We start from the raw sequence: 25,647 nt of genomic DNA, 5'->3' as shown, positions 1-25,647 counted from the left end.
GTTCTGGTCACCGCATTATAGGAAGCACGTGGAGGCTTTGGATCGGGTGCAGAGGAGATTTACCAGGATGTTGCCTGGTATGGAGGGAAAATCTTATGAGGAAAGGCTGATGGACTTGAGGTTGTTTTCGTTGGAGAGAAGGTTAAGAGGAGACTTAATAGAGGCATACAAAATGATCAGGGGGTTAGATAGGGTGGACAGTGAGAGCCTTCTCCCATGGATGGAAATGGCTGGCACGAGGGGACATAGCTTTAAACTGAGGGGTAATAGATATAGGACAGAGGTCAGAGGTATGTTCTTTACGCAAAGAGTAGTGAGGCCGTGGAATGCCCTACCTGCTACAGCAGTGAACTCGCCAACATTGAGGGCATTTAAAAGCTTGTTGGACAAACATATGGATGATAATGGCATAGTGTAGGTTAGATGGCTTTTGTTTCGGTGCAACATCGTGGGCCGAAGGGCCTGTACTGCGCTGTATAGTTCTATGTTCTATGTTCTATGTTCTATCGGCCAGACAGAGCGCACCTGGTAAAGGCTTCCCGCCCCTTTGAGCGCCTCAGCATCGACTTCGAAGGGCCCCTCCCCTCCACTGACCGTAACGTATACTTCCTCAACATTATTGACGAATACTCACGTTTCCCTTTTGCCATCCCATGCCCTAACATGACCTCTGCCACTGTCATCAAGGTCCTGCACAGAATCTTCACCTTATTCGGTTTCCCCACCTACATCCATTGCGATCGGGGTTCCTCTTTCATGAGCGACGAGTTGCGTCAGTTCCTGCTTAGCAAGGGCATCGCCTCAAGCAGGACGACCAGCTACAACCCCCGGGGAAATGGACAGGTGGAGAGGGAGAACGCTACGGTCTAGAAGTCGCCCAGTCTCCCGCTGGCAGGAGGTCCTTCCCGATGCGCTCCACTCTATCCAGTTGCTCCTGTGCACTGCCACCAATGAGACCCATTCGAACGAATGTTTGGCTTCCCTAGGAAGTCCACCTCAGGGGTCTCGCTCCCATCCTGGCTGACAGTCCCAGGGCCCGTCTTCCTCCGGAAGCGTGCGAGGAGTCGTAAATCAGATTCCCTGATCGAAAGGGTTCTTCTCCTCCATGCCAACACACAATATGCCTACGTGGCACACCATGACGGGCGGCAGGACACAGTCTCCCTTCGGGATTTGGCACCCGCAGGTTCCCCAGTGACCATCACCACCACCCCCGACCCTACACCGTCTCCCTCCACCGCTACTTGGCTACTTCGGAATTTGGCACCCGCAGGCCCCCCAGCGCCCATCACCACCACCCCGCCCCTACACAGTCTCCCTCTCCACTGACTCAACTATTGGACGAAGAAGAGGATGACACGCTCCCGGACACGCAGGTCTCGACACCAGTGCCCACACCACAGCCGGGACTGAGGCGTTCACGGCGGAAGGTCAAAGCCCCCGACAGACTCGATCTTTAAGTCCACTTCACCCCCTCCGGACTCTTTTTTTTAACAGGGGGTGAATGTGGTAAACCACTGTTACTGTATTATATATATTGTGCTAAACCACTGTTACTGTATTGTATATATTGTTTGTTGTCTCTGCTGGCTCCACCTGTGGCTCCTCCCCATAAGCTCTGTATAAAGGTGGCTGACCTCTGGCCCTGCCCCAGTTTGGGTTCAGTTGCCAGCAGGTTTTCGTTTAGCTTATTAAAGCCACAGATTTGTTCCACAACTCGTCTTTGTATAATTGATGGCACAACAGATATATACATAGACAAACAGGAAGTAGTTTTTCTTCACAGGAACGGCAGCTGGTGAGCAGGACACTGACAGGCAGCTCAAAGCCAGTCTCAAGCTTTGATACCTGACAATACAGGTGGTCTGTATCTGATGCACACGAAGACCATGGGCACACGGCAATGTATTATCAGTCCTACTGCTTTTAAATGAGGACTTGTTCCCCTGATTTCTGTAGCTAATGAAAGCTGCCTGATCAGCCAACAACATTGTACTTGCCTTTGTATAGCTCTCTACTTATCAACTAATGATATTCTTGCATTGCAATCCCTTTGGTTTTTTTTTTACATTTCAGAACATTACAGTTTCCCAAGGAATATAAAGCTATGGCGTTAAATATTGGAACAATAAATTACTTTTCATCTCAAATGAGCCTTTTAGTGGTCAGGCCTCATTTAAACGAGATTAGCAAACTGCCAGCACTAAAAGCATTGCTTATAGTCAGCCCCTAGCGACTCAGCCACACACCATTTGGGAGGGTGGGAATTCTGGCAGACCTACTCCTTCATAAAGCCAGCGCTTGTCCCTTAAAGACGAGTTGAAGTTTTTATTGGCAGTGTGTGGACAGCCTATTTCTGAGCACAGCATTAATGGGCAGAGTAGCCTGATTTTCAAACAAAGCCATGGGGGGGGGTATTGGACCAGTCTGCCAGGAGGCTGCTGCAGCAAGTTGGAGATGTTGAAGGAGTCCGCTACCAATTTGTGTTCAACACTCTGCAATCGAGAGTGAGGCGTGCAGTGCAGCTGGGTCCCCCTTGCAGGAGTCTGCAGCACCAACAGCAACATTTTTTCAGTGATGCTCATAATGGCCCTGAGCTAGGGTAATGGAATGGCTGCAGGAAAGAAGGAGGCCGGTCCTTCATGTTCACACCAGCTTCCTGCAAGAGCAAGTCAGCTAGTTCCATTCCCTTTCCCCGTAAACCCTGCAATTTTCTCTTTCAGCTGCTTATCCAATTCTCCTTTGAAAGCCCTGATTGTATTGGCCTCCAACACCCTCTTAGGTCATCACTCAATGTGAAAAAGTATTTTTTCTCAAGTTGCCCTGATTCTTTCACCAATCATTTTAACTCTGTGTCTTTTGGACCACAACAATTCCACCAATGGGAACAGCTTCTCTCTCTCCTCTCTGCCGAGCCCCCTCATGATTTTCAACATCTCTATCAAATCCCAACTTTCCCAAACTATTCACTTAACTAAAGTCCATCATCCCGCAAAGCAGTCCTGTAATTGTTTTCACACCCTCTCCAATGCCTCCACATCCTTCCTAATGTGTGGTGCGTAGAGTCGGACACAGTACTCCCTTTGAATCCGGACCAGAGTTTTAGAAAGGTTCACCATAACTCATCTTGTGTTTGGCAGGCTAGGAGACTGAATGGATTTTAGGATTTATTTGCATCAAAGATCTCCCCCAGTCGACAGCCCAATTACGGGAGTAGTCACACAATGAGAAACGAGTATGATGTTCTCTATCAGATGATAGCATGTTGTTACCATTGTCACCTCTGCTGTAGAATCAGAAAATCCACTAATACCCTAGCAGTCACCTAGCTTCTGCAGCTAGGCCAAAGCTTCTCGAAGTTGAGGACTGTGGTATTATTATACATGCCAGTAAAGTAAGGGTTTTAATAAAATATACACTAGAGAGCCACTAGAAGGAGCTAGTCTCAGAAGCATATAAGGGATGATGCAGAGCCTTGTGGGACAGAAGGTTGGAGTAGGTGGTAGGAGCAGGAGCTGGCTAGAAGGACTGAAGATAGTGGGCAGAATTCTCTGATAATGGACTATGTCCCCACGCCCATGAGAAAACGGGCACGAATCACTCTGGACTTTCCTGGAGAAAATCCAGAGTGATTCTCCATTTTGTAGGGGACTGGCAGGGCCCCGGAGTGCTCCTCACAGCTCCGGCTGCCAGTATGGGGCTCTGCACTTACAGCCGTGGGTCCGTGCTTGCTCGCGGCGGCGGCCCTGCACAATATGGCGGACCCACACCGCGGGCCGGCCCCGACAATATAGGGCCCCCCCCCGAGATCGCGCGCGCCCACCAATCGGTGGCCCCTGATTGCTAGCCTGGCTGTCCAGGAGGCCCACCCACCGGTGATGGATACCCCCGCCTCCCACTAGGCCGGCCGCGGACTGAGTCCGCAGCCACCACTCCGAGCTCCCACAGGGGGGAACCTTCGGAAATCGGACATTCTGCGCAGTGGAGGAAAAGATGCAATTTGGAAAATGATCGTTCTGCACATGCACAAAAAGGGGATCAGAAGAATCATCATCCGGCGATCATCCCTGGTAATTGTATTGGCTTTAAAAAAAGCATGCACTAGATCCAGTCTTCCACACATGCACCAAACAGCCGACAGTGGATCTGTTTTATCCTTGTCATCAGTATTGTAGTCAAGGAGGAATCAGGAAAAGGAAATTCAAAGTGGTTTATTTCCAACTCTCAGTTCGGGAAAGTATATTCAAACTAATAGTCCAAATCCCAGCCGGAACCGTTCCGAGATACCGGCCCCTACCTGGGCCAGCTTTTATCTCGGGGAATTAATGAGCCTGCTGATGGGTCTCCGGCCCTCATTGGGGGAGCTCATACTCCACGGACCCTACAGAGAGATCAATCAGTGGTCTTGTGGGGGTTAGAACAATAGTTCAACACCAAATTATGATGGGGAGGGGGGTGGAAACATTGGGCCGGATTCTCCAATTTTCAGGCTATGTCCTGATGCCGGTGCGGGAAGGGTGGCATTTTCCGACTGAAAATTCGGCGCAAAACAGTCACTGGTGCTCCACTTGGTGGCGGGCTACTAGGCAGGCAGCAGAGATCACCCGGCTCCAGCTGCTGATATGGCCGGAGAATTGCCGTGTCCGTGGCCCCACATGCGCATGGCTACGGCCTGCAGCGGCCGCGCCTACCAAATAGTGCACCCCCTTTGGCCAGGCTCGCCACCCCCGCACCACGCCCATACAGTGCCCCCAGCCCCTGCCAAAGTCCCCCTGCCCGCGGATCGGTTCTCTTCCGACTTTGGCGGCGCTGGACCGAGTGCGCAGCCTCCACGCCGAGTTCCCGACAAACAATAGCATGCGAGACCCACGCCATGGGGAAACCGGCCGGTCAGGGGCGGAGGATCAGGGGGTGGGCTTCAGGCAAAGTCCTGAGGCCGTCGGTACAGCGTGCGCCGTACTCCTAGAGTATGCCGCTTTGGAGGGGACGGAATGTCGCGAAAGCGGCGACACCCCCGATTTCGGCGCCAACGTTGATTCTCTGGCCAATCGCCGAACACGATTTTGGCGTCGATGACTGGAGAATCCCGTCCTGCTAATACCAGCTGTCTATAAGCAGCATGAGGAAGCTGCATGCTTTAACAAATATGGTATCAGTCATCTGTTTAATGCAAGTATGGACTATAACTGATTGATTGGTTTCCCTTGTTGCAGTTTATGGCGATCCAGAGACAAACAGTTGAGGGCTGTAGGAGTATTGATTGAAACAGATAGTGTTGTGCTTGCTGTGGATTCCTGTGCTTTCAGTGACTGACACAGTCTGTGCCTATCTACCTGGGAAACATGGCCTCTTTAGAAATGTATCCTTTGACAATTTTAAACGTGGGCCAAAACGACATGCTGTGAGGGTAAAGATGTCTGCAACCTCTTGTCCTCCTCTCTGGTTTCCATGTAGCTGTTGCTGTTTGTGTGGTCCTTCCATCTGTTGCTGCAGATCATCTTCCTCCCTTCCCCGAGCCAGACTGGAATTGTCAGAGAATTTTGTGGTGACTCGAGACAATACTCTGAAAACTTCCAGTGACAAAAAAAGGAGTTTATTAACAGTAGGCAAAGGCAACTACAAACAGGCACAGAGCATTGTTGACTGAATCTTAACTCTCCAGCCCCGAGGTCCACACTGCCCAGGCCCCTGTTCCCAGAGCCCTGTCATTTCTACTTATTGTTTAGGGATCCTGAGCCACCACATGGACCGCAACGTCGGCTCTTTTAAAGGGGCAACCACAGATTCGGAAAATATCACTGAATATTACAGACAGGTAGGTTAGTCTGAAAGAATCTTGCAGAGGGAGAGCAGCTATAGCAGCAGTATCCTGTAGTTCACCGCACTGGAATGTGGGTGGAAACTTATGCATGGATTGGGAAGAACAAATTCTTGAGGAGTTAAAACAAGGCTGGATGATTTGCCCCTTAATGAGTTCCTGAATTAGCATAATGGGCCATTAATTAGAGGTAAGCTGGTCTCCTATTCCTTCACCCACTGCCAGCATTTTGAAAATTTGAAACTGCCCCAGAAGTATAGGGATCCTGAGATGGTCCCAAGCCCATGCAGGCATTTGGAAATCTGGCCAGGATGTCTACTGCATTGTCCTTATCTACATTGTCCGTTGCTTCTTCAAAGAATACAATAAGGTCAGTCAAATATGATTTTTCCTATTGAAATCTCAGGTGACTATTCTTCGTTAGATTTTCAGTTCTTGGATAATTTTTCATTACAACTTTGAGTAAGGATTCCATTATGTTTTATACTTCTGACATTTAAACTAATTAGTTTATAGTTCCCTGGACTCGTTCTATATCTCCTTTTAAATATAGGAATCACATTAGCTGTTGGCTACTCCCTTTTCTAATCAAGTTCTGTATGTATGAAATAGTGCCTCTGCTATTTCTTCCCAATATATTTTAATATGTGTGGATACAATCCATTGAGACCATGAGTTTTATCCTCACTACATTTGATTAGCCTATCAATTATCTCCCTTCTTTCTATCTTAAATGTCTTTACTACTTTTCTTCTTATGTTATGCCCACCATTTTAGTCCCCCTGGTAATTACAAAGGCAATGGAATTACATAACATTTCTGCCATTTCAATGTTAACATCTTTGAGTTTATCATGTATCTTCCTTAATGTGGGCAGCACGGTAGCACAAGTGATTAGCACTGTGGCTTCACAGCGACAGGGTCCCAGGTTCGATTCCCTGCTGGGTCACTGTCTGTGCGGAGTCTGCGCGTTCTCCACATGTCTGCGTGGGTTTCCTCCGGGTGCTCCGGTTTCCTCCCACAGCCCAAAGACGTGCAGGTTAGGTGGATTGGCCATGATAAATTGCCCTTAGTGACCATGAATGGTTAGGTGGGGTTATTGGGTGACAGGGATAGGATGGAATTGAGGGCTTAACTGGTTTGGTGCAGACTCGATGGGCCGAATGGCCTCCTTCTGCACTGTAAGCTTTATGTTCTATCCTACCTCATCCTAATTTATTTTGTTATTTATGCATCTGTAGAACATTTTACTTTTTTGTGTCTTTATCTTCTCTGATAATTTAGTTTTGCTGTGTTTTTTGCCTTCCTAGTAAGACTGCCATTTCCTGATTTATAATTAAAGTATCACCAAGGCCTGGCATTAAGAGGCATACATTCTCCTTAACTACTCTCTTTCTTGTAATTTACCCATTTAAAAAATCCTTTCTATTGTCCTCGATAGCTCCCACAATCTTTTTCTTGTATCCCCTATTTTCAGCTCTTGCCACATTCTTTGTACTCCTTTGGTGGCCTCCATTCGCTCCCTGTCAAACAACACCTTGATATCAAAATTCTTATCCCTGTTTTCAAATCCTTCCATGGCGTCATCCCTCCCTTTCTCTGTAATTTCCTCTGGTCCCAAAACCCTCAGAGATATCTGTGCTCTAAATCTATCCATCCCTGATTTTATTTGCTCCACCATTGGTGGCATGCCTTCATTTGCCTCGACCGTAAGTTCTTCATACACCTCTCCACCTCTCAACTCTTCATAAAAATTGTCCACTTTGACTAAACTTTTAGTCATATGTGCCCCTGTGTCATACTTTACTTTGTAACACTGGTGTCAAGAGCCTCCGGGTGTTTTATTACGTCAAAGGAGCTTTATAACTCTTGAGGCGTTGTTGTTTATATCTCTCCCAGTCAGTTGAATCTCTTCCTTCATATAAGTTATAGTTTTAAATAGCATACTGTCACTCACCTCCCTTGTTGATCAAGCTTGTTCAATTACACAAGTAATTGTTTTTAGGGTTAAGTACAAATCTTATATTCTACCAAATACGTCTTTGAACATCTCACACGTTTCATCCATAGTTTTATCCATTAATCATTTGCCCAGTCTACTGTGGTTAATTTCTGTCTCACCCTCCAGAATTAAGGTTTATGACTCACGTTTTTTCCATTCAAACTTAAAATTGAACTTAACTGTTTTGTGACCCATTACTTAACCAAATTATTGACTATTCAGGCTCATTACACATTAATAAATTGAAGATGGTTTCTTCTCTTGGTTCAAGTTCGTAGTGTTCCAAAAAAATGCCTCAGCTAGGACTCAAATGATCATAACACATAGGAGCAGAATTAGAGCACTTGGCCCATCGAGTCTGCTCCGCCATTCAATCATGGCTGATATTTTTCTCATCCCCATTCTCCTGCCTTCTCCCCATTACCCCGATCCCCTTATTAAGTGAATTAGCCTCCACATCCTTCTGGGCAAAGAGTTCTACAGATTCACCACCCTCTGGCTGAAAAAATTCCTCCTCATCTCCGTTTTAAAGGATCGTCCCTTTAATCTGAGATGGTATCCTCTGGTTCTAGTCTTTCCTACAAGTGGAAACATCCTCTCCACGTCCACTATATCCAGGCCTCGCAGTATCTTGTATGTTTCAATAAGATCCCCTCTCATCCTTCTAAACTCTAACGAGTACAGACCCAGAGTCGTCAAACGTTCCTCATACGACAAGTTCTTCATTCCAGGGATCATTCTTGTGAATCTCCTCTGGACCCTTTCTAAGGCCAGCACATCCTTCCTTAGATATGGGGCCCAAAACTGCTCACAATACTCCAAATGGGGTCTGACCAGAGCCTTATACAGCCTCAGATATACATCCCTGGTCTTGTATTCTAGCCCTCGTGGCATGAATGCTCACATTGCATTTGCTTTCTTAACTGCCGACTGAACCTGCACATTAACCTTAAGAGAATCGTGAACAAGGACTCCCAAGTCCCTTTGTGCTTCTGCTTTCCGAAGCATTTCCCCATTTAGAAAATAGTCTATGCCTAGATTCCTCCTTCCAAAGTGCCTCCCTAATAACCCCAAAAAACTCCTGCCATTGCTGTTCCACTGCATTCCCTGCTAGGCTCCTTCTCCAATCAACTCTGGCCAGCTCCTCCCTCATGTCTTTGTAGTTACTCTTATTTAATTGTAATACCGTTACATCGGATTGCAGCTTCTCCCTCTCAAACTGCAGGGTAAATTCTATCATATTGTGGTCACTGCTCCCTAAGGATTCCTTACCTTAAATTCTCTAATAGGTCTGCCTCATTACACATCACCAAATCCAGAATTGCCTGTTCCCTAGTAGGCTCTGTCACAAGCTGCTCCAAAAAGCCATCTCTTAGACATTGCACAAATTCCATTTCTTGGGATCCACTACCAACCTGATTTTCCCAGTCCACCTGCATATTGAAGTTCCCCATGATTATTGTAATATTGCCTTTTTTACATGCCTTTTCTATCTCTTGATTTATTTTCTGCCCCACATCCTGACTACTGCTAGGGGGCCTGTACATAACTCCCATCAGGGTCTTTTTACCTTTGCGATTCCTCAACTCTACCCACAGAGATTCTATGCCTTCTGATCCTATATCGCTCCTTGCTACCGATTTAACTTCATCTAACAATGCAACCCCGCCCCCTTTGCCCATCTGCCTGTCCTTTCGATCGGACATATATCCTTGGATATTTAGATCCCAGCCCTGATCCCCTTGCAGCCACGTCTCTGTGATGCCCACAACATCATACCGGCCAATTTCAATGTGCGCAACAAGCTCATTTACCTTGTTCCATATACTGCGGGTATTTAGGTACAACACCCTCAATCCTGCATGGCCACCTCCCTTTTCACAGTCTCCTCAGTCACTGTACCCTGTACTGTGGCCCTTGTACTGTGCTGTGACTCGAGTTTCTCCCAGTCGGTGTGAGTCTGTGTGAAAGTGAATGTTTCCCATTATAACCGCACTAATTTTGCAACAGAGGCTCTCTCTGTTTATATAGCCCATTAAATTTGTTACTCCCAATTGGGAGACTTGAAACTCCCATCAAAGTCTTCCATTCTTTTACATTCCTCAATCCTATCAAAAGTGTTTCTACTGTCTGTTCACTCTTACTGATATAACTCTTTCCAATCGTGTAATAAAGTTAATTTATCATTATTGTTATTTCTCTCCTTTTCCAATCCTTTTCAAACACCATATAATCTTGAGTATTCATATCCTAGCCAGGCCTCAGTGATGTTATCATGTCATGCTCCTTAAGTTGAATTTCCAAATTCTAATTAATCTGTTTATATTTCTTGTATTATGTGCATTAGTGCTGGAAATTTCATGTGGCAATAGGCCCCGCTCACCCTTTGACCTGATGTTTCTTTAACATGCTTTAACTTATCACATGCTCTATTTATTACTGCTGTTGTATCATGATCTATTCTTCTCCCATTATTTCCTTTACTCTGCCTGAACGTGGAAGTATTGACATTAGCCCGGATCTTCCATTCCAAGGCAAAGTGAACCACTCGCCGAGTTTAAAAGGACATTTTTACCTTCAGGTTGAGTGCAGCCTGAACCTCTCTCCTGACTGCAGCACTGAGCAATCAGCAGCGGGATCCGCAAGGCCGACCAGTGAAACACAGATGTGGCAAAACGTTGTTTACACCTTTGGAGGTTTTTAGGCCCAGCAGTGCTCCAGTGTTCTGGTTAAGAACTTTATAAAAATGTTAAGCAGTTGTTAACTATTTTAAAACACTTTCCATTGCATTTATAATTCTGCTTCAAAGTATTTTCAGGTTGTTCAGAGTGGTTTTGACTGTGAATAGGTTCATACAGGTGTTCACAGCTGTTTTCAAGATTTCCTTTATTCAACGTTTAGTTTTAGTCTGCTATTAGCTACACTAAATAAATAAGGGTAAGTACAGGGTAAACATCCGAGGTTTACACACTGACAGGTCTTGGTGGGACCATCAGCATGGGTTCTTATAGAGTCATTTCTGGTGAGTCATAATTGAGCTCCCCAGAGGTTGCAGTGCTATTGCAGCTGTTATTGCCACTCACTCTGTTATCACTAACTTCTACGAACAAATGGCTGGCCAAGCACCCAGTCATCCAGCTGTGAGGGCAGTATACATCTTGAAGAGTATTTGGACAGGAAGAAGATCTAGTTGCTGTGGTCCATGCCCTGAAAATTTTGCAGCCTTTTTGACAAGTGTGCAGAGCTCCAAGTCTGACCTCAACAACAGTGCTTGAACTTCAATACATCAGGGCACCAGTAGCTATTTTGAGGACATCGGCAGGGAAGCTCTATCAACGAAGAAATCAAACACTGACTCAAGTTAGTTGGGAACAATGTACCTCAGATAAATTGAGATCTTGAACTGCAGCATACAGGACATGGGGGGTTGCCCCTTCACTTTATACGAAGAACTCAAGAACCTAGAGACTGACTAATAAAACAATTTCCAGTTAGACAAATGGCTTCTACTCTGACGTAATGGATCCCTGCAGAGCTATTAACATAAACTAACTGATTCTACGCTTTGAAGTTCCAAGGAGCTGCTGATCTCAATGCTTTTTGCAGGCAATGGAGTGTGAATTTCAATGAAAACAATTCAGTTCAAAGCATTCAGCCTCCTCTCCATACAAAGTGCCTTCAATACTTCACAATGCATTGAAATTGACTGTGTGAATACCACTTCAAAGGTTTCCACCACTTTAAAGGCATAACTTGCACCATCATCTCACAGATTTTTCAATTTCGCATTCTGGCAGATGTTTTAAATGGTTTAGGGGTACAGATGGGATCATTTTCACTTTATTATGAGAAAACTTTAATTCTTACATACTGATTTCTGTTTAAAGAGTTAAGGGGTGCAGATGAGAACATTTTCACTTTTTTATGGGAAAATCTTAATTTTTCCATGTTGAGTGACTGTTTAATGGTTTTACATGCTGAAGTTGGGGAGAGCAGCCAAAGGAGCTCCATCACAGGGAAGACCCCTCAACTGAGTCCCTCCAGCCCAGCACAAGTTCTCCTGGTCACTCTTCTCCCAGGAAGGACACCCCTCAGCACCATGGTGGCTATTGTTGGGAGAGTACTTACCACCTTGCCACCCCTCAGACTGCAAGATGCCAGATTGGTACTGCCAAGAGGCAGTGCCTGAAGGGGCAATGATGAGCGGGCTGAAGGGGGTTCTTGGGGGCGTGAGGTGGGGAAATGGGGTCTGAAGGGGTGTTCTGGGGTTGAGGAAGCTCCGTGGGGGGCTGATCAGGGGTTGTGAGGGGGTGCCGTGACTGCCGTCCAGGCTGAGGGGGAGAGGTTGCAGCAACTAATGGAGGTTGGAGCGCCCTTTGAAAATGTGCTCTGATCTCAGAGGTGCGGGACCTGTCTGAGAGATTAGAGCCCACTGCTCTCAGTCGCAGCGTGGAACTCGATTTCCCCCCACTCAAACTTTTTCCAAGTGGCATGGAATAGCACCTAGCACCCTGGTGGGCTCGGTCCACATTGAAATGGATATATTGAGCCGCATAGGTATATAGGATCTCCGTGAGATCCCGTCAGGTACCACTTGGCGCCTGGCAGGACCCCGTGGCGTAAACGTTCAGGGCGACACTCAGCTTGATGGCCACCAGGAGTGGGTGTCCTCCCCCATATCCCCGCGGTGCCAGGTGTATCATGATCTGGCAGATATGTTGCACTGTCTCTCTGCTCAACCGGAGTCTTCGATGGCATGCCCGGTCCGGCAGGTCCTTGTATGACAGGCACTGCCGGAGATATGAGGCCTCATGCGGTGCCTCCTTGGCACCTCCTCCTCCTCAGCCTTTTGGGCGACTGGCTCTCTATCCTGTTCCTCTGTGGCAAGCTCCGCTGCTGCAGCTTCCTCCTCCTTGAGTATCTCCAGCTCGTACTGCCACAGGGCATACCCAGGACCCAGTTTCAACTAGCAGGCAGGCCACCATTGCTGGTTGTATTCCAATATCCATTGTCTGCAGGGGGTGAAAGGCCGACATGTTAGCACGGTGCGTACCCCCGTGCCCAACCAGGTCCAGCGGGCTACGTGGTTGCCCCAGTTGGCACTGCAGACTCTGCTTCACATCCCCCCCCCCCCACCCATCCTCACACCTCTGGCCCCATTTGTGGCGAGCGCCAGGGGGCCTCTGGCCCTGGCGCAACCCTGATGCCTGGGTAACCGTTGGCTGACACTGCTTGCTCTTGCCAGCGGTATGCTCCACATTCCCCCCCGGCGCACCCATAGGGGCTACAGTGGGTGTTGCCCTGGGTGGGCCGCAGGCAGGTAGCGACTGGGTGGGGGTGTCTGGCGGAGGGTGGGATGTGGGGGTTGTGGACACTCATATGGCCAGTGTCACTTTGCAGAACAAGGGGCCAAGGTGGGTGGTCAGTGGGATGCGCAGTAAGGTGGCTGCCTTGCAGCCCATAGCAATGGCGGTCCATGACTGGACATTGCCCCTGTCCCGTGGGTCACCCAGTCACTCGGCCTGTTCTCCCATCACCCCACCCCCTCCTCCAGCCCTGGAAGGGCCCCCCCATGCCAACCAACCAGACCAGTGTCTGGCCCGGCATCCCACAGTCGTGCCTCTCTATTTTCTACTTCCTTTCTCTCTCCCTCATCAGCCACGATGCCGGTTTCATGAGAATCATGGAGGCCCCGGAGAATACCATGTCAGGCCCGCTAATGACATGCAAACGGTGTTTATTGTATGTGCATTACGGACTGAATCGACACCACTGTCGAGGTGACGGAGAATTGCGATTTGACGTCAGTTTGGCGCCCACTGCGATTTTGCTGTCAGAACATATTACGTTTCACAATTTCACCGCAGGCAACAGAGAATCCCGCCCTAAGTACTTACCTGTATGACAAGGAGAAAAACAATGGTGTATAGAAGAGGTGCCTTCAAAGTGGAGTGATAAGAGAATTGGCACTGATATGCCAAATGCTGGGTCCACATGGTGGGTAACATCAGAGGGAAAGAATGATACAGCCATACCAAGATATCTGGAGAAGAGGTAGAAAGAAGCAGGTACCATCATAGCCACACCCAGCTGCAGAAAGCAGTCTGTCCTGAAAACAAATTATTTCTAAAAGGCTGCTATTTAAAATCCAAAACTCGAACAGAGAAGGTTATTCCTTTGCTGAAATTGAAGACATCTTTCCCAAATATGGGCAAATAACCTGTGGGTGGCAACTATCTGCTAGATTTAATTCATAGGGTTATAAAATATTGGATACTGGTTGGGAAAAGGGGTTCAGAAAATACAGATAGTTGGGAACAAAGGGCAACCTCATGAGATACTGTGTGTGTATAGCCGTCAGTATAGATAAGTGTACTATTGTAGTGTCTTCTAGTCCTTATTGCGTGTTTTCTTTTAAGTTAATAAATATTTTTTATTAATGGATCACAAAACAATTGGATGTTCCTCCCTGGTTCGCATATCTGTTCTCACATTATACCAAATTGAAAATATACACCACTAAGAACCCATGTTCCCATTTACCCCTTCTGGCTTTTGGGATACCTTCCCATTTAACATCGGTGGAGTTCTTAAAAACCATTTCAGTTTTAACTCTTAAAATGGCAATCATAATTTCTAAAGTAAAATATTTAGCATTTGTAAATGAATATGTCATCAACTTTGAGTTTTAAGGAAGGGAATACTAAGAAATAAGATTATATGAGCCAGACTTGTGTGGATACTCCTTTAAAGTGAACAGATATAGCACAAGGTAGAACCGGCCCACATTACTAATGATCGTTGTCTCTATTATTTAATTAAATCTAGTCAATTCATTGGCAGCTAGAATATTATTCAAAATACCACACTGTCTGCTTTCCACCTCTAATGAATTAGGAGCAAATAAAATTATCTGTTGTTGCTTGAGAATATCCCTTCAAGGATTGTCAGGTGGATGTACCTTTAAGAAATGAGTGTTTATCGAATAGCTGCAGTGATGTCAGTGTGTGGGTGGAGCTGGGCTGTCTGTCTTTTTACTTTCGTTTTGAGCTGAAAAGCTGTGTTGTGGCTCTGTTTTTGGTTTTGTTTTCAGTTGGAGATCTGCATTCAAACAAGAAGCTGTATATATCTCTCTCTCTCTCTAAAGAATGTCTCCAGATCACTTGATGATTTCAAAGTAATACCTTTTATGTAGAGAATTTAAACTTGCTGTCTTTATTACAAAATGGTTTAACTTATGAATGTTGAAGGGAAAGGTATTAAGGGTTACCTATAGAGTATTGTATCTGTGGGGTTACGTGTGTTGGTAGTTGATAAGATGTTTACTGTGTGTTTATAAAATGTTAACTGGGTTCACAGAATAAACATTGTTTTGTTTTAAAAACACTTAAGGTCTCAGTTGCATAATACCTGGAGAGTGGACCCTTGTGCTCCCTATAACCAAAATCTATTAAAAGTCGTGGGTCAGGTGAACTCCATGGTATACTTTGGAGTTTTCTAAACCCTGGTCCATAACAGGAAATAAATATCAAATCATTCTTTGATTAATAGTGAGATGTTTTCTGCTTGTTTATATCATTATATCACAATACAAAGTCATCTGGAAACCTATTTTCAGATTAAAAATGTAAATATACTCATAGACTCATAGAATTTACAGTGCAGAGGAGGCCATTCGGCCCATCGAGTCTGCACTGGCTCTTTGAAAGAGCACCCTACCCAAGCCCACACCTCCACCCTATCCCCATTACCCAGTAATCCCACCCAACACCAAGGGCAATTTTGGACACTAAGGGCAATTTAGCATGGCCAATCCACCTAACCCGCACGTCTTTGGACTGTGGGAGGAAACCGGAGCACCCGGAGGAAACCCACGCAGACACGGGGAGAACGTGCAGACTCCGCACAGACAGTGACCCAAGCCGGGAATCGAACCTGGGACCCTGGAGCTGTGAAGCAATTGTGCTAACCACTATGCTACCGTGTTTAATGGCCTCCAATCATTTGGGAGAAAAGGAACAGGTCTTGATTTATTTCATGTCAAGATAACTATCTGCTACCAGACTGCCAGAATATGTTCATTAAAAAAATATTAGCAAAACATTCCTGAAATGTTACCTCACAATGTTAATATCAATTACTTTTGGATTACAATAAAGACGTAATGCATATTGGGGATTCTTGCATGATGACAGACTTGAATTTGAAGGAGAATGCTCAGTTAATAGCTCAAAATGCAGAGTAAAATCTATAATAAATCAAAGAGAAAGATGTCAGGATCCTCTGATAGCAATTGTCAGCTGTTTTCAGACCAAAGCTGAGAGATAAATCTATAACAAATCTATTACATATTTTGTCTAAACCAAAGCATCTGATTTATATCTGATTGATATAAAATACTTGAGCCCTCTCACAATGTCAGGTGTTATTAAGCGAGTAATGAGATGTTTAAAATTCTTTCATGGGATGTGGGTGTCGCTGGCTCGGCCAGCATTTATTGCCCACCCCTAATTGACCTTGAGAAGTCCTTGGTGGTGAGCCACCTTCTTGGACTGCTGCAATCCTTGCGGTGTAAGCACAGGGAGTTCCAGGATTTGACCCAGAGACATGGAGGAACGGTGATTATAGTTACAAATCAGAATGCTGTTTGCTTTTGAGAGGAACTTGCATGTGGTGGTGTTAAAATGTGTATGCTGTCCTTGTCCTTCTAGGTGGTAAAGGTCACAGGTTTGGGAGGTGCTGTCGAAGGAGCAATGGTGAGTTGTTGCAGTGCTCCTTGTTGATGGTGCACATTGCTGACAATGTGTGTCAGTGGTGGGGGGAGTGAATGCTTAGCAGGGTGGATGGCATGCTGACCAAGTGGGCTGCTTTGTCCGGGATGGTGTTGAACGTCTTGAGTTTTGTTGGAACTACACGCATCCAGCTAAGTGGAGAGTGTTCCAACACATTTCTGACTTGTGCCTTGTAGATGTTGGAATGGTTTCATGAGTCAGGCTGTGAGTTACTTGCTGCAGGATCCCTAGCCTCTGACCTTCTTTTCTGGCCACAGTATTTTTCTGGCTAGTCCAGTTCAGTTTCTGGTTAATGGTAACCCCAGGATGTTGATAGTGGAGGATTTATCAATGGTAATATCACTGAATATCAAATGTTGTTGGTTAGATTCTCTCGTTGGAGACATTTATTGCCTGACACTTGCGTGGCATAGATGTTACTTGCCACTTACCAGCACAAGCTTGAATATTGTTCAGGTCTTGCTGCATATTGGCATGGATTGATTCAGTATCTGAGGAGTTGCATATGTTAATGAACATTGTGGATGACCTACTAAAGTTCTACAACAATAAACAGTCCTGTCAGACCATGGACACCCACTTTTATTGGCTGGCGGTAGGTATACCGGGTTCTCACTGCAACCACATGAGCCACAAGTAGACAGACCGTGGAGCATTTTCATCATACACGGTTTGCCCAAAGTCCTGGCACCCGACAACTGAGTGGCATTCATCAGCCAGGAGTTTGCATCGTTCATGGCTGCAAATGGAATACGCCATGTATTTACTGCCCCATGCCACCCAACCTCAAATCGATTGGCCGAACGAGCGGTCCAAACCTTTCAGTGGGCAATGAAAAATTGACCACAGGATCCTGGAAGACGTGGATGGCACGTTTCCTTTTCACATACTGCATAATGCCGCATTCCACAACTGGGATCACGCCGGCAGAATTACTCCCAGGCGACGACTCAGGACTCACCTCAGTCTCGGCCTCCCCGACTTTGGGGCGCGGGACCATCAGTGCCAGAACCACTCGACGAAGGACTCATGTTGGGGCCCAAAGATACACACCTTCAAGAAAGGCGACGCGGTCTATGTCCAAAATTTGGGGGTTGGGGAGCCACATTGATCCCTGGTATGGTCGTCTGTGCAAGAGGACCCAGGGAAATGAAGCACACCGCACTTAGACCACTAAATATACACTGGACTTGTTTAATCTTTCACTTAGTCATTCAAATAGGGAACCTACTATTTTTAAATTGAGCTTAACAATGATCATAGAAGCGTCATGCTTCCTGAAGGTCAATCAATTTGAAGAAAGGTTTTCTAGAATGTGATTGAATAATCATAAATGTCCTTTCCTATATTTTGAAACATCTCTGTTGCTTTCAACATTTTGCATAAATATCAATTGGATGTATTTATTTTTAGAAGAACCCAATGTAAAGGATCAAAGTCCACAGTTTAGAACATTAGCAATATACAGAATAAAACATATTAGATAAATTAAGCAGCAACCGAGAGAGATATAAGCCTATAGAAATTGGTCAGAGTGGCATTAGTTTAGAAATTCTCCAGTAAGACCTGGCACAGACATGTTGAAGCTGTTATAGCCACCTTCTGTGCTGCAATATTATGGTTCTATGGGAGTAACCTATTGGTTGATTTGGTGGTGACCGTGGGCACTAACAATATCTATACAGTCTCGGTCTGACCATTTGACAACAGTCAGGATTTCCCTGAAAGCTGCTGGTAGACCAAAGACGTGAATCAGCCAGCATGTTGCGCCAGCAACTGGTGAGTCCTGTGAGAGCCCTGAATCGGGCGAGTCACTAGTCACCCGACTCGCTGCGCCCTCCGTGATCTGGATCACGACTTCGCTGGGCGAGATCCAGATCTGAATATTTAAATAAGCTATTAGGCTTATTTAAAGACCTGAACCCCATATTCACTCGGCACCCAGGAGTCAATGGCTGCACCTGCGAGACCTCGACAGGGCGCTGTTTAGCACTGGTTTACACAAACATGGACCAGGTGTGAAGGCACCTCGGGGATGGGGGTCTCACAGGCCATTAGAGACACCAGGATGGATGGGGACAGGGCATGGTAGTACGCTAGTACTCTGCCTGGCATGCAGGCACCTTGGCACTGCCAGCCTGGCACTCTGGCCTTGCCACGTGGGCATCCTGGTAGTGGCATCCTGACACTGCAATGGTGCTGGGTGCCTGGTTGGCATTGCCAGGCATTAGAACCGGGGTGGGGGGGGGAGGCTTTCCCATTAGAAAGCGGGTGAGAGGGAGAGTTCCAGGGGCCATTAGAATTATGAGAGGGATGATGGCACCCCGATTTGCGAGGAGCCATTCCTGCTCAGGACATCCACTAAAGTGTGGCCTCAGCAGGGACAAACACCCCGAAGCCTAAAACAACGTAAAGTGTCGGTGAAAAACGTGATGAATCTCGGCGCTGAGAAACACCCGCCAAATACCGGATTTAGTTTCAAGTGCACTGAATTGCACCCCCAGTACCTATGCTGGTGGAACTACCCTAGATAATCCAAGGAGATTGACTGTCTATTTATTTTTCCAAAGACAAATTGAAGTTTATAGAATCATTAACATTTTATTTTTAACAGCTGTGATATGCAAACTTCATTTACAGCATAGGCTATGCTTGATGAATAAAAATTCTTGTTAAATCTCACAGAAGCCATGATGGATTGAAAGGAAAGTAACAACTTAACGTGAAATTGCAGAATCTATTACTTTTCAATCAAAAGTGTACATATATCATTAATGACATCCTATCAAAAGAAAGAAATGTGTTAACTGCATCATATAAGACTGGATGACACAAAGATAAATTGTGGTGTTTGCATCTCAAGGTAAAAATTATACTCCATACTATAAGAACTGTATCAATGAAAACATGTTTCTATAATATAGTTTTAATATTCCAAAAAGTCATTGTATCATACATAAACACTTCACATTTTTTAACAGGAGAAAACAATTTACTGACAAACAGCAAAATGTGCCACTAGAAATGGTTGAAATAATTTACGTATTTTTTGCATTTACAAAGCTAAACAAGTTTGCTGAAAAAAACGGCAGCACATAGTACCAAAATGTATCAAGTTCCACAGCAATAAGATTATTGTACATTCTACATAACAAAATTAATACCTTACTGGAATTTAGGGCAGACTAAATATACTTCTAGTTTCTCAACATATATGCACCTATTCATTTCAAACAATTATTGATAATCATGATGATATTCATTACCACAAAGGATAAAATGAATCATGAATCATTTCCACAGTGATAAAATATATTGTATTAGCCAGGCAGTGTTTTGTAGCATTCCAAAGTACCAAAGTCATGTCAGTTTGTTCACATTCAGCACATTCAGATTCCATCAGGCTAAAAATAAGCAGAAAGGACTTTGTACCAAATAAGACAGAGGTAGCACAATAAGAGTATGTAGGTAAAATGTTTACCAGAACGAAACCCTAAGATTTTTGTTTACCTACCACCACACTTTTGCATTTTAGCTGCTCAAGAAACGAGAAAATAATGAAGTCTGCCCATTTGACTAAAGAGATCAAAATTTCACAACTGACTGAAAACAACGTATCAAAGATAAATAACAAAAAGTAGAAGCACTTGAAGCTCACAATAAATTCTTTAAATTGGCACTGTTATGCTTGTCTTTTTAAAAACAATCAAAAAAATTATCAGCGTTAGAGACATGGCGATTGCTATTTGCAAATACCAATTGCTGCCTTCAGTTAAAGTGGTTACATAACACATTCCACATCTATTTGATCAATAGCAGCAAAATATTACATGTGCCCATGAAAATAATGCCTGCACAACATTACTGAGGCTGTTGCTAAGGTAAATGTAACAGTGATTTTGTTCATTAAAGGAAGAAGCAAAGTTAACTTTGCAAGTAATATTTTTCATTTATTGAACCATCTCTGAAATTCACCCTAGGAACTACGTGTCCAAGATCTCTATTCACTGTTAATAATACAAGAATATATGTTAATCCTTGTATTTTGTACATTATAGTATGTAAATTAGACAATATATTAATATAGATGTATTACACAATAATGAACTCAAAGATGTTTGGATTTTAGATTTTTAGATTCAAAGTTATCACAAAACACACAGGATTCTATTATGTCAGAGCCTGTACTGATATTAGTTTTGCGTTCATTATTGCTTTAATCTAATACACCTTGTCACAGTTTTTCACTTTTAAAACATCAATAATCGATTTAAACACAAATAAAATGGGGCTGCATTCTTTGCAGATATGCCCCCAGTTTGTCATCAACAGTGTAATATGTTTTCAGCAGTACAACTTGTCCAATTTCTTCACCTTTGAACTTCTGGAAATGGAAACTTTCTTCTCTACTGATGCCTGTGTAGTCAAACTTTATAATGAATTAGAAGGTGTGCAACAGACTGTGTTAACCATTGGTTAACTCGAGCTAATCTATTTAAGAATTCAATCTTTGTGAATTTCTAAGAATTTCTAATAATACATTCCTATATTGGTATACAAGGGCACCGTTTGTAACGACTGAATTATGATCAAGTCAGCTATGGAAGAGGAGCACATTTTTCAGCAGTATGTAGGATGTGAATCATTTATTTTACTCATTAGATTTCAGACAAAGTACAGCACTATTTATAATTTTTGGTGCAGAAGCATCTCAGTACATTTAGAAGTATAATGAATCTCAAATGTCAAAACCTGCATTACCATTGTGGAGCCTGGCACTCCAGCCAGCATTGGAGTTAGTTTTTGTGATTGAACAATAGTGCTCTATACTTCTAATGAATTTTAGAAAATCACATGGAACATGCTGTGCTAAACTCATTCAAGAATGCACACCTTCACAATTCATTATTGTTCATGAGTATTTACCAGTTCATTTATTACTATTATATAAGAGCGCCTGCATTACATTGAGTCCACAGACATAGTGGAGTTATTTCTGTAGAGGCATGCAAGCAGGGTCATCACTATGATCATCTTGTCCAGCCACAGGTCAAGCAACTGGCAAGAAACTTCATTATATGTGAAAAGCACCGAAATAAAAGGAGAAAGAGGAGCGGAAAAGAATGCAGTGTTTGTTCCTCTCCCAACAAGAAGTTTTGTTTAGAAATAATATTTACATGGAGCACCAGACTAATGCACTGGACTCAGATGGACATGGAGGGGACTCTGGAAGGGCATTTGAAAGTTAGATAAAAGAGTGAGGCTTGCGACAGACTTAAGAAAGTATAAATGTATGGTAGATGAAAAATAATCAATAATGATTGCAAGCATTTTATTAACAAAGATTATGTTCAGATGTATCTGTTATAGTACAAATATTGATTCTGTGGGAGAAATATAACCACTGGCTGCTTAATATAGAGTAGCATGTGCTAAATAGAAGGTGCCGGTCAGAGAAATTTTAAAACAGTTTTAAGATATTGTCAACAGATTGCAATTAAATGTAAATGTGATGTACTTAACATTAGCAGATTGAAGAAGAGGTTTAGAATGTAAAAGATAAATCTCCCTAAATAAATAAAGAGCAAAAAACTGCAGATGTTGAAATTCTGAGACAAAAATAGAAAACACTGGAAATACTCAGCAGGTCAGACGGAACTGATGGAGAGTGAAGATATTTTGGATACGGACATTGCTTCAAAACTTTTTGACATTTTGTAAAAGAGCTGACATCCGAAACATTATGGATCAGTTCTCTTCACTATTGTCTGACTTGCTGACCGATACCAGCATTTGCTGTTTATGATTCTTATCTGTGAAGAGTTCCCCAGGATATCCACAAAATCCTGTTTCGCAACTGTCTATTTTCTACTTGAAAGTATACATGGGACTTGTAACCGCGGTGATACCTTCTCTGCTGAGTTAAAAGTTGAACCATTTAAAGTAACAGAATAGTTCAACGTCATTAAAGACTTACTTAATCTGTTTTGTCTTCAGGCTAACCTGTCATTGAAAAGAAAACAGACTGAACATAAACCTTATGAAGGCAAAGGCTTTAAGATGTTTGAAGAAAGTTACTCAAGGACTTTTAAACTGTGATAGTCAAGATGCCATCATCCTGGATCTGGGCAAATTACAGTAAAACTGTAACTGCAAATTTGCAACAAAACCATAAGCGTACCGATCTTTTTAATAACTCTTGTTTCAACCAAACTACTGTCCCCAATAAAATTAAATATTAAACAAACTGCCAAAAGTTTTTTTTTTGCATTGGTTGGATTTTGTTGATAATTATGCTATATCCATAAACCATGTTATTTTCACTATGTACCAACACATGTGCATACTAACTGATGCACACTGACGTAAACCTGTGAACGTATATCTCAATATATACAGTTCTTCAACTAATATGAATGTTCATGTTTGTCATTGAATCTCAAGGCTTTTTTTTTGCATTATTTAAAACATTTACATGTGACGTGGGAGTAACTTAAAGCTGCATTATCCCTTTTGTTGGCTCTGTCAATGAACTGATTGCTAAGCCATTTAAAAAAAAATTAATTGTAATGAGTTTTTAAACAGGAATTTCCTTTTCACTAGAAGAATAAATTTGTTTGTAGTTTTCTGTCCAAGATATAAGTTTCGTTTCACAAAAGATACTGTCTGATAACTTTTCACTCCATGGTTCAAAATTAGAAGAACAAATGTGTTATGCTAGCAATCAGCCATATCCACGAAGAACACGTGTCTAAACGTAATTAGTTGACAGGTTTACTCATATATTCTGCAAGCAGCACTAATTACAAGTAACCCAAATTCTAAATGATTATTCTGGCCTGAGTCTTTTTTTTAAACTTCTGTTTCTCCACCGTAACATGATAAAGCTAAAATTAAAATGATAATCTAAAATGGATAAAATATTAGAAGCTGCTAGTGCAATTACAGTTACATGAACACTAGAGGCCTTACTCCAATATGTCATATACTAACATTAAAATGCAAGTGAGCTATTGAAATATTAAATGACACCTATATTTAAATAATATTGACAATGCGGATGCATTTTTAGATGATTTTTGAAACACAAGTATCAACCCTAATCCATTCACTTTAGTGGAATTACCAATAAAACAGATCAAATAACGATGGGGTGAGCTGCTTTTTAAACTATGTGCAAAAATAAATATATCATAACAATTAGTTAACAGCTCTTAAGCTCCAAGTACTCATGTGATATTTCTTTTTAGGGTTTTTAAGCAAAAGATTGATTGTTGGTGTTCAATTCAATCTACTAAATAAAATTAATATGAAATAATAGTGCAATGGAATTCATCCACACAATTGGTCACGAGCTATCGGAACCCATAAGATAACAAAGAATGATTAAATCTCAGTAATTCATAAAATTGTTGAAATATTCCAGTCATAAGAAAAGGAGTAAAACATATCCCATTGCTGAATGATGGAAAAGACTTTGTAATTCCTTACGTAAGTCGTGATGTGACTAAGATACATGCTATTTTGACAGTAAGTCGTCTTTGAGCCAAGTATAAGGGATACTGCAACTTAAACATTCTGCTCCTAATGCAAGATGATATGTTTCATTTAATGTATCTACATATATCTTTTACGGCTGTTTATGTGTTGGTAATAGGTATATTCTCTTTCCAAGGATCACTTCACCTCTTTCATACAAAACTGGAAGTCCTTTTGGTCCTGAATCCTATGATCCTCAAATTTACATTCATTTTTGGTCTCAACCTTTTGAGAAGTTTTGCAGTTTCACATCAGGGAGTTAGGAAACAACAATCTTTGTGACAGATTGCGAAAGTCTTGAAGTCAACTTTACCTCCAAGCCTGTCTTTTCTTTAATAGTTGTCATTATGAACAACTAACTTGGCAATTCATACCATCTAACCAAGCTGTCCTTTTCCCACCCTCTATCTAAGTAAAATTCCATGTGAAAAGAACCCACAAGGTTTAAGGCCACTAGCAGACAGTTTTCTACCAAAAGATTGTTCTCAAACTGCTTGTGGAATTCATTTTGATTCCAACATTCAGAGTAATCCCATCTTCAACTATGCAGAATCTATGCCAGTATTTGTTGACATGAATAAAACAAATTATGCTTGGGTTAAAATTGATGAAAGTTTGCAGATTTCTTATTAGCTTCAGCTCATTTTTAGATCAACATACATTATACATTCACAGAGATGAAGAGCTTTGAGTATAGTCACGCAGAACAAGAGTGTCATATCTAGGGGATGAAGGGATGCAAAGTGCTGATTCTGACACAGGAGAATTGGGTGAACCACTCCCTGAATCGACAGAGTCTCTGAAAGGTGAGGGAGGAGTAAGAGCTACAAGCTCCTCAAAGTCTGTTTTAACCACTGAAGTCTCCGAAGTGCCATCTTTGACGCTTGTATTTGAAACCCCACTTGCAGACTGTGATCGCCCATTCACCTCAATAGCTGGAAGAGGCTGGATATCTGCAAACGTTGTGATGGGTGTGGGCAGCTGTATCTCCTTAGGAAGCAGGTATGATGAACAGATGGGAGACGTGCCTATAACCCCTGAAGGAGCTGATGAAAGCATCATGGAATTCAGCTCACTGATGTTGGCCGTGAAGCGGTTAACCACACTGCTGATCTGCTCCATCAAAGAACCTTGGGAAGAGCTACTTCTCTGGACGTGCTCAGACTGGAACATTGGCATCTCATTCTCTGCTCGGCTGACAGATTCAGCTCTGTGGCTCACGACACTGATGGGTGACGGCGTCTGTGGTACATACTGGACTGGATAGTGCTCCTCTGCTTCAGAGACATCATAGAGGCTTTTGATATTTGCTTCTGGATAGATGTGGCTGCTGTGCCGACTCTCAGAGCTCTTGGAAAAAGGTTTAATGAGAGCAGATTGTTTAGATGTATTATCCTTCTTCTTTATGTGGACAGAAAGCCTCTTCCACAGGTGATGACCTCGAGAAGTGCGTTCATTTTGAGCCCAGGTTACAGATTTTCCATTTGAGCTGGAAA

At 43.4% G+C, this 25,647-nt stretch overlaps 1 protein-coding gene and 1 long non-coding RNA gene across 5 annotated transcripts in view; one reads left to right on the top strand and one right to left on the bottom strand.

Annotated features, from left to right (window-relative positions):
• The first annotated feature begins 3,502 nt into the window (after positions 1–3,502).
• LOC140391707 (uncharacterized) lies at positions 3,503–22,859 on the top strand. 2 transcript variants are annotated; one of them, XR_011935160.1, is made up of 6 exons: positions 3,503–4,070; positions 5,214–5,359; positions 5,987–6,188; positions 16,532–16,576; positions 19,298–19,475; positions 22,610–22,859. It is a non-coding gene; the product is annotated as an uncharacterized lncRNA (long non-coding RNA). The 2 variants fall into 2 exon arrangements; XR_011935159.1 differs by lacking the exon at positions 16,532–16,576.
• The window catches only part of grm5b (glutamate receptor, metabotropic 5b), a 966,940-nt gene continuing 960,815 nt past the window's right edge, over positions 19,523–25,647 (bottom strand). For all 3 annotated transcript variants that reach the window (XM_072476472.1, XM_072476471.1, XM_072476473.1), the window contains exon 9: positions 19,523–25,640. In XM_072476472.1, coding sequence (XP_072332573.1) covers positions 24,821–25,640 — 820 coding nt within the window. In that variant the 3' untranslated portion in view covers positions 19,523–24,820. The remainder of the gene's footprint in view (positions 25,641–25,647) is intronic.

Source organism: Scyliorhinus torazame, chromosome 15 (genome assembly GCF_047496885.1).
Source record: "Scyliorhinus torazame isolate Kashiwa2021f chromosome 15, sScyTor2.1, whole genome shotgun sequence".
Classification (NCBI taxonomy): Eukaryota; Metazoa; Chordata; class Chondrichthyes; order Carcharhiniformes; family Scyliorhinidae; genus Scyliorhinus; species Scyliorhinus torazame.
Note: the sequence above shows the minus strand (reverse complement) of the source record. Positions and strands in the feature narration are given on the sequence as shown.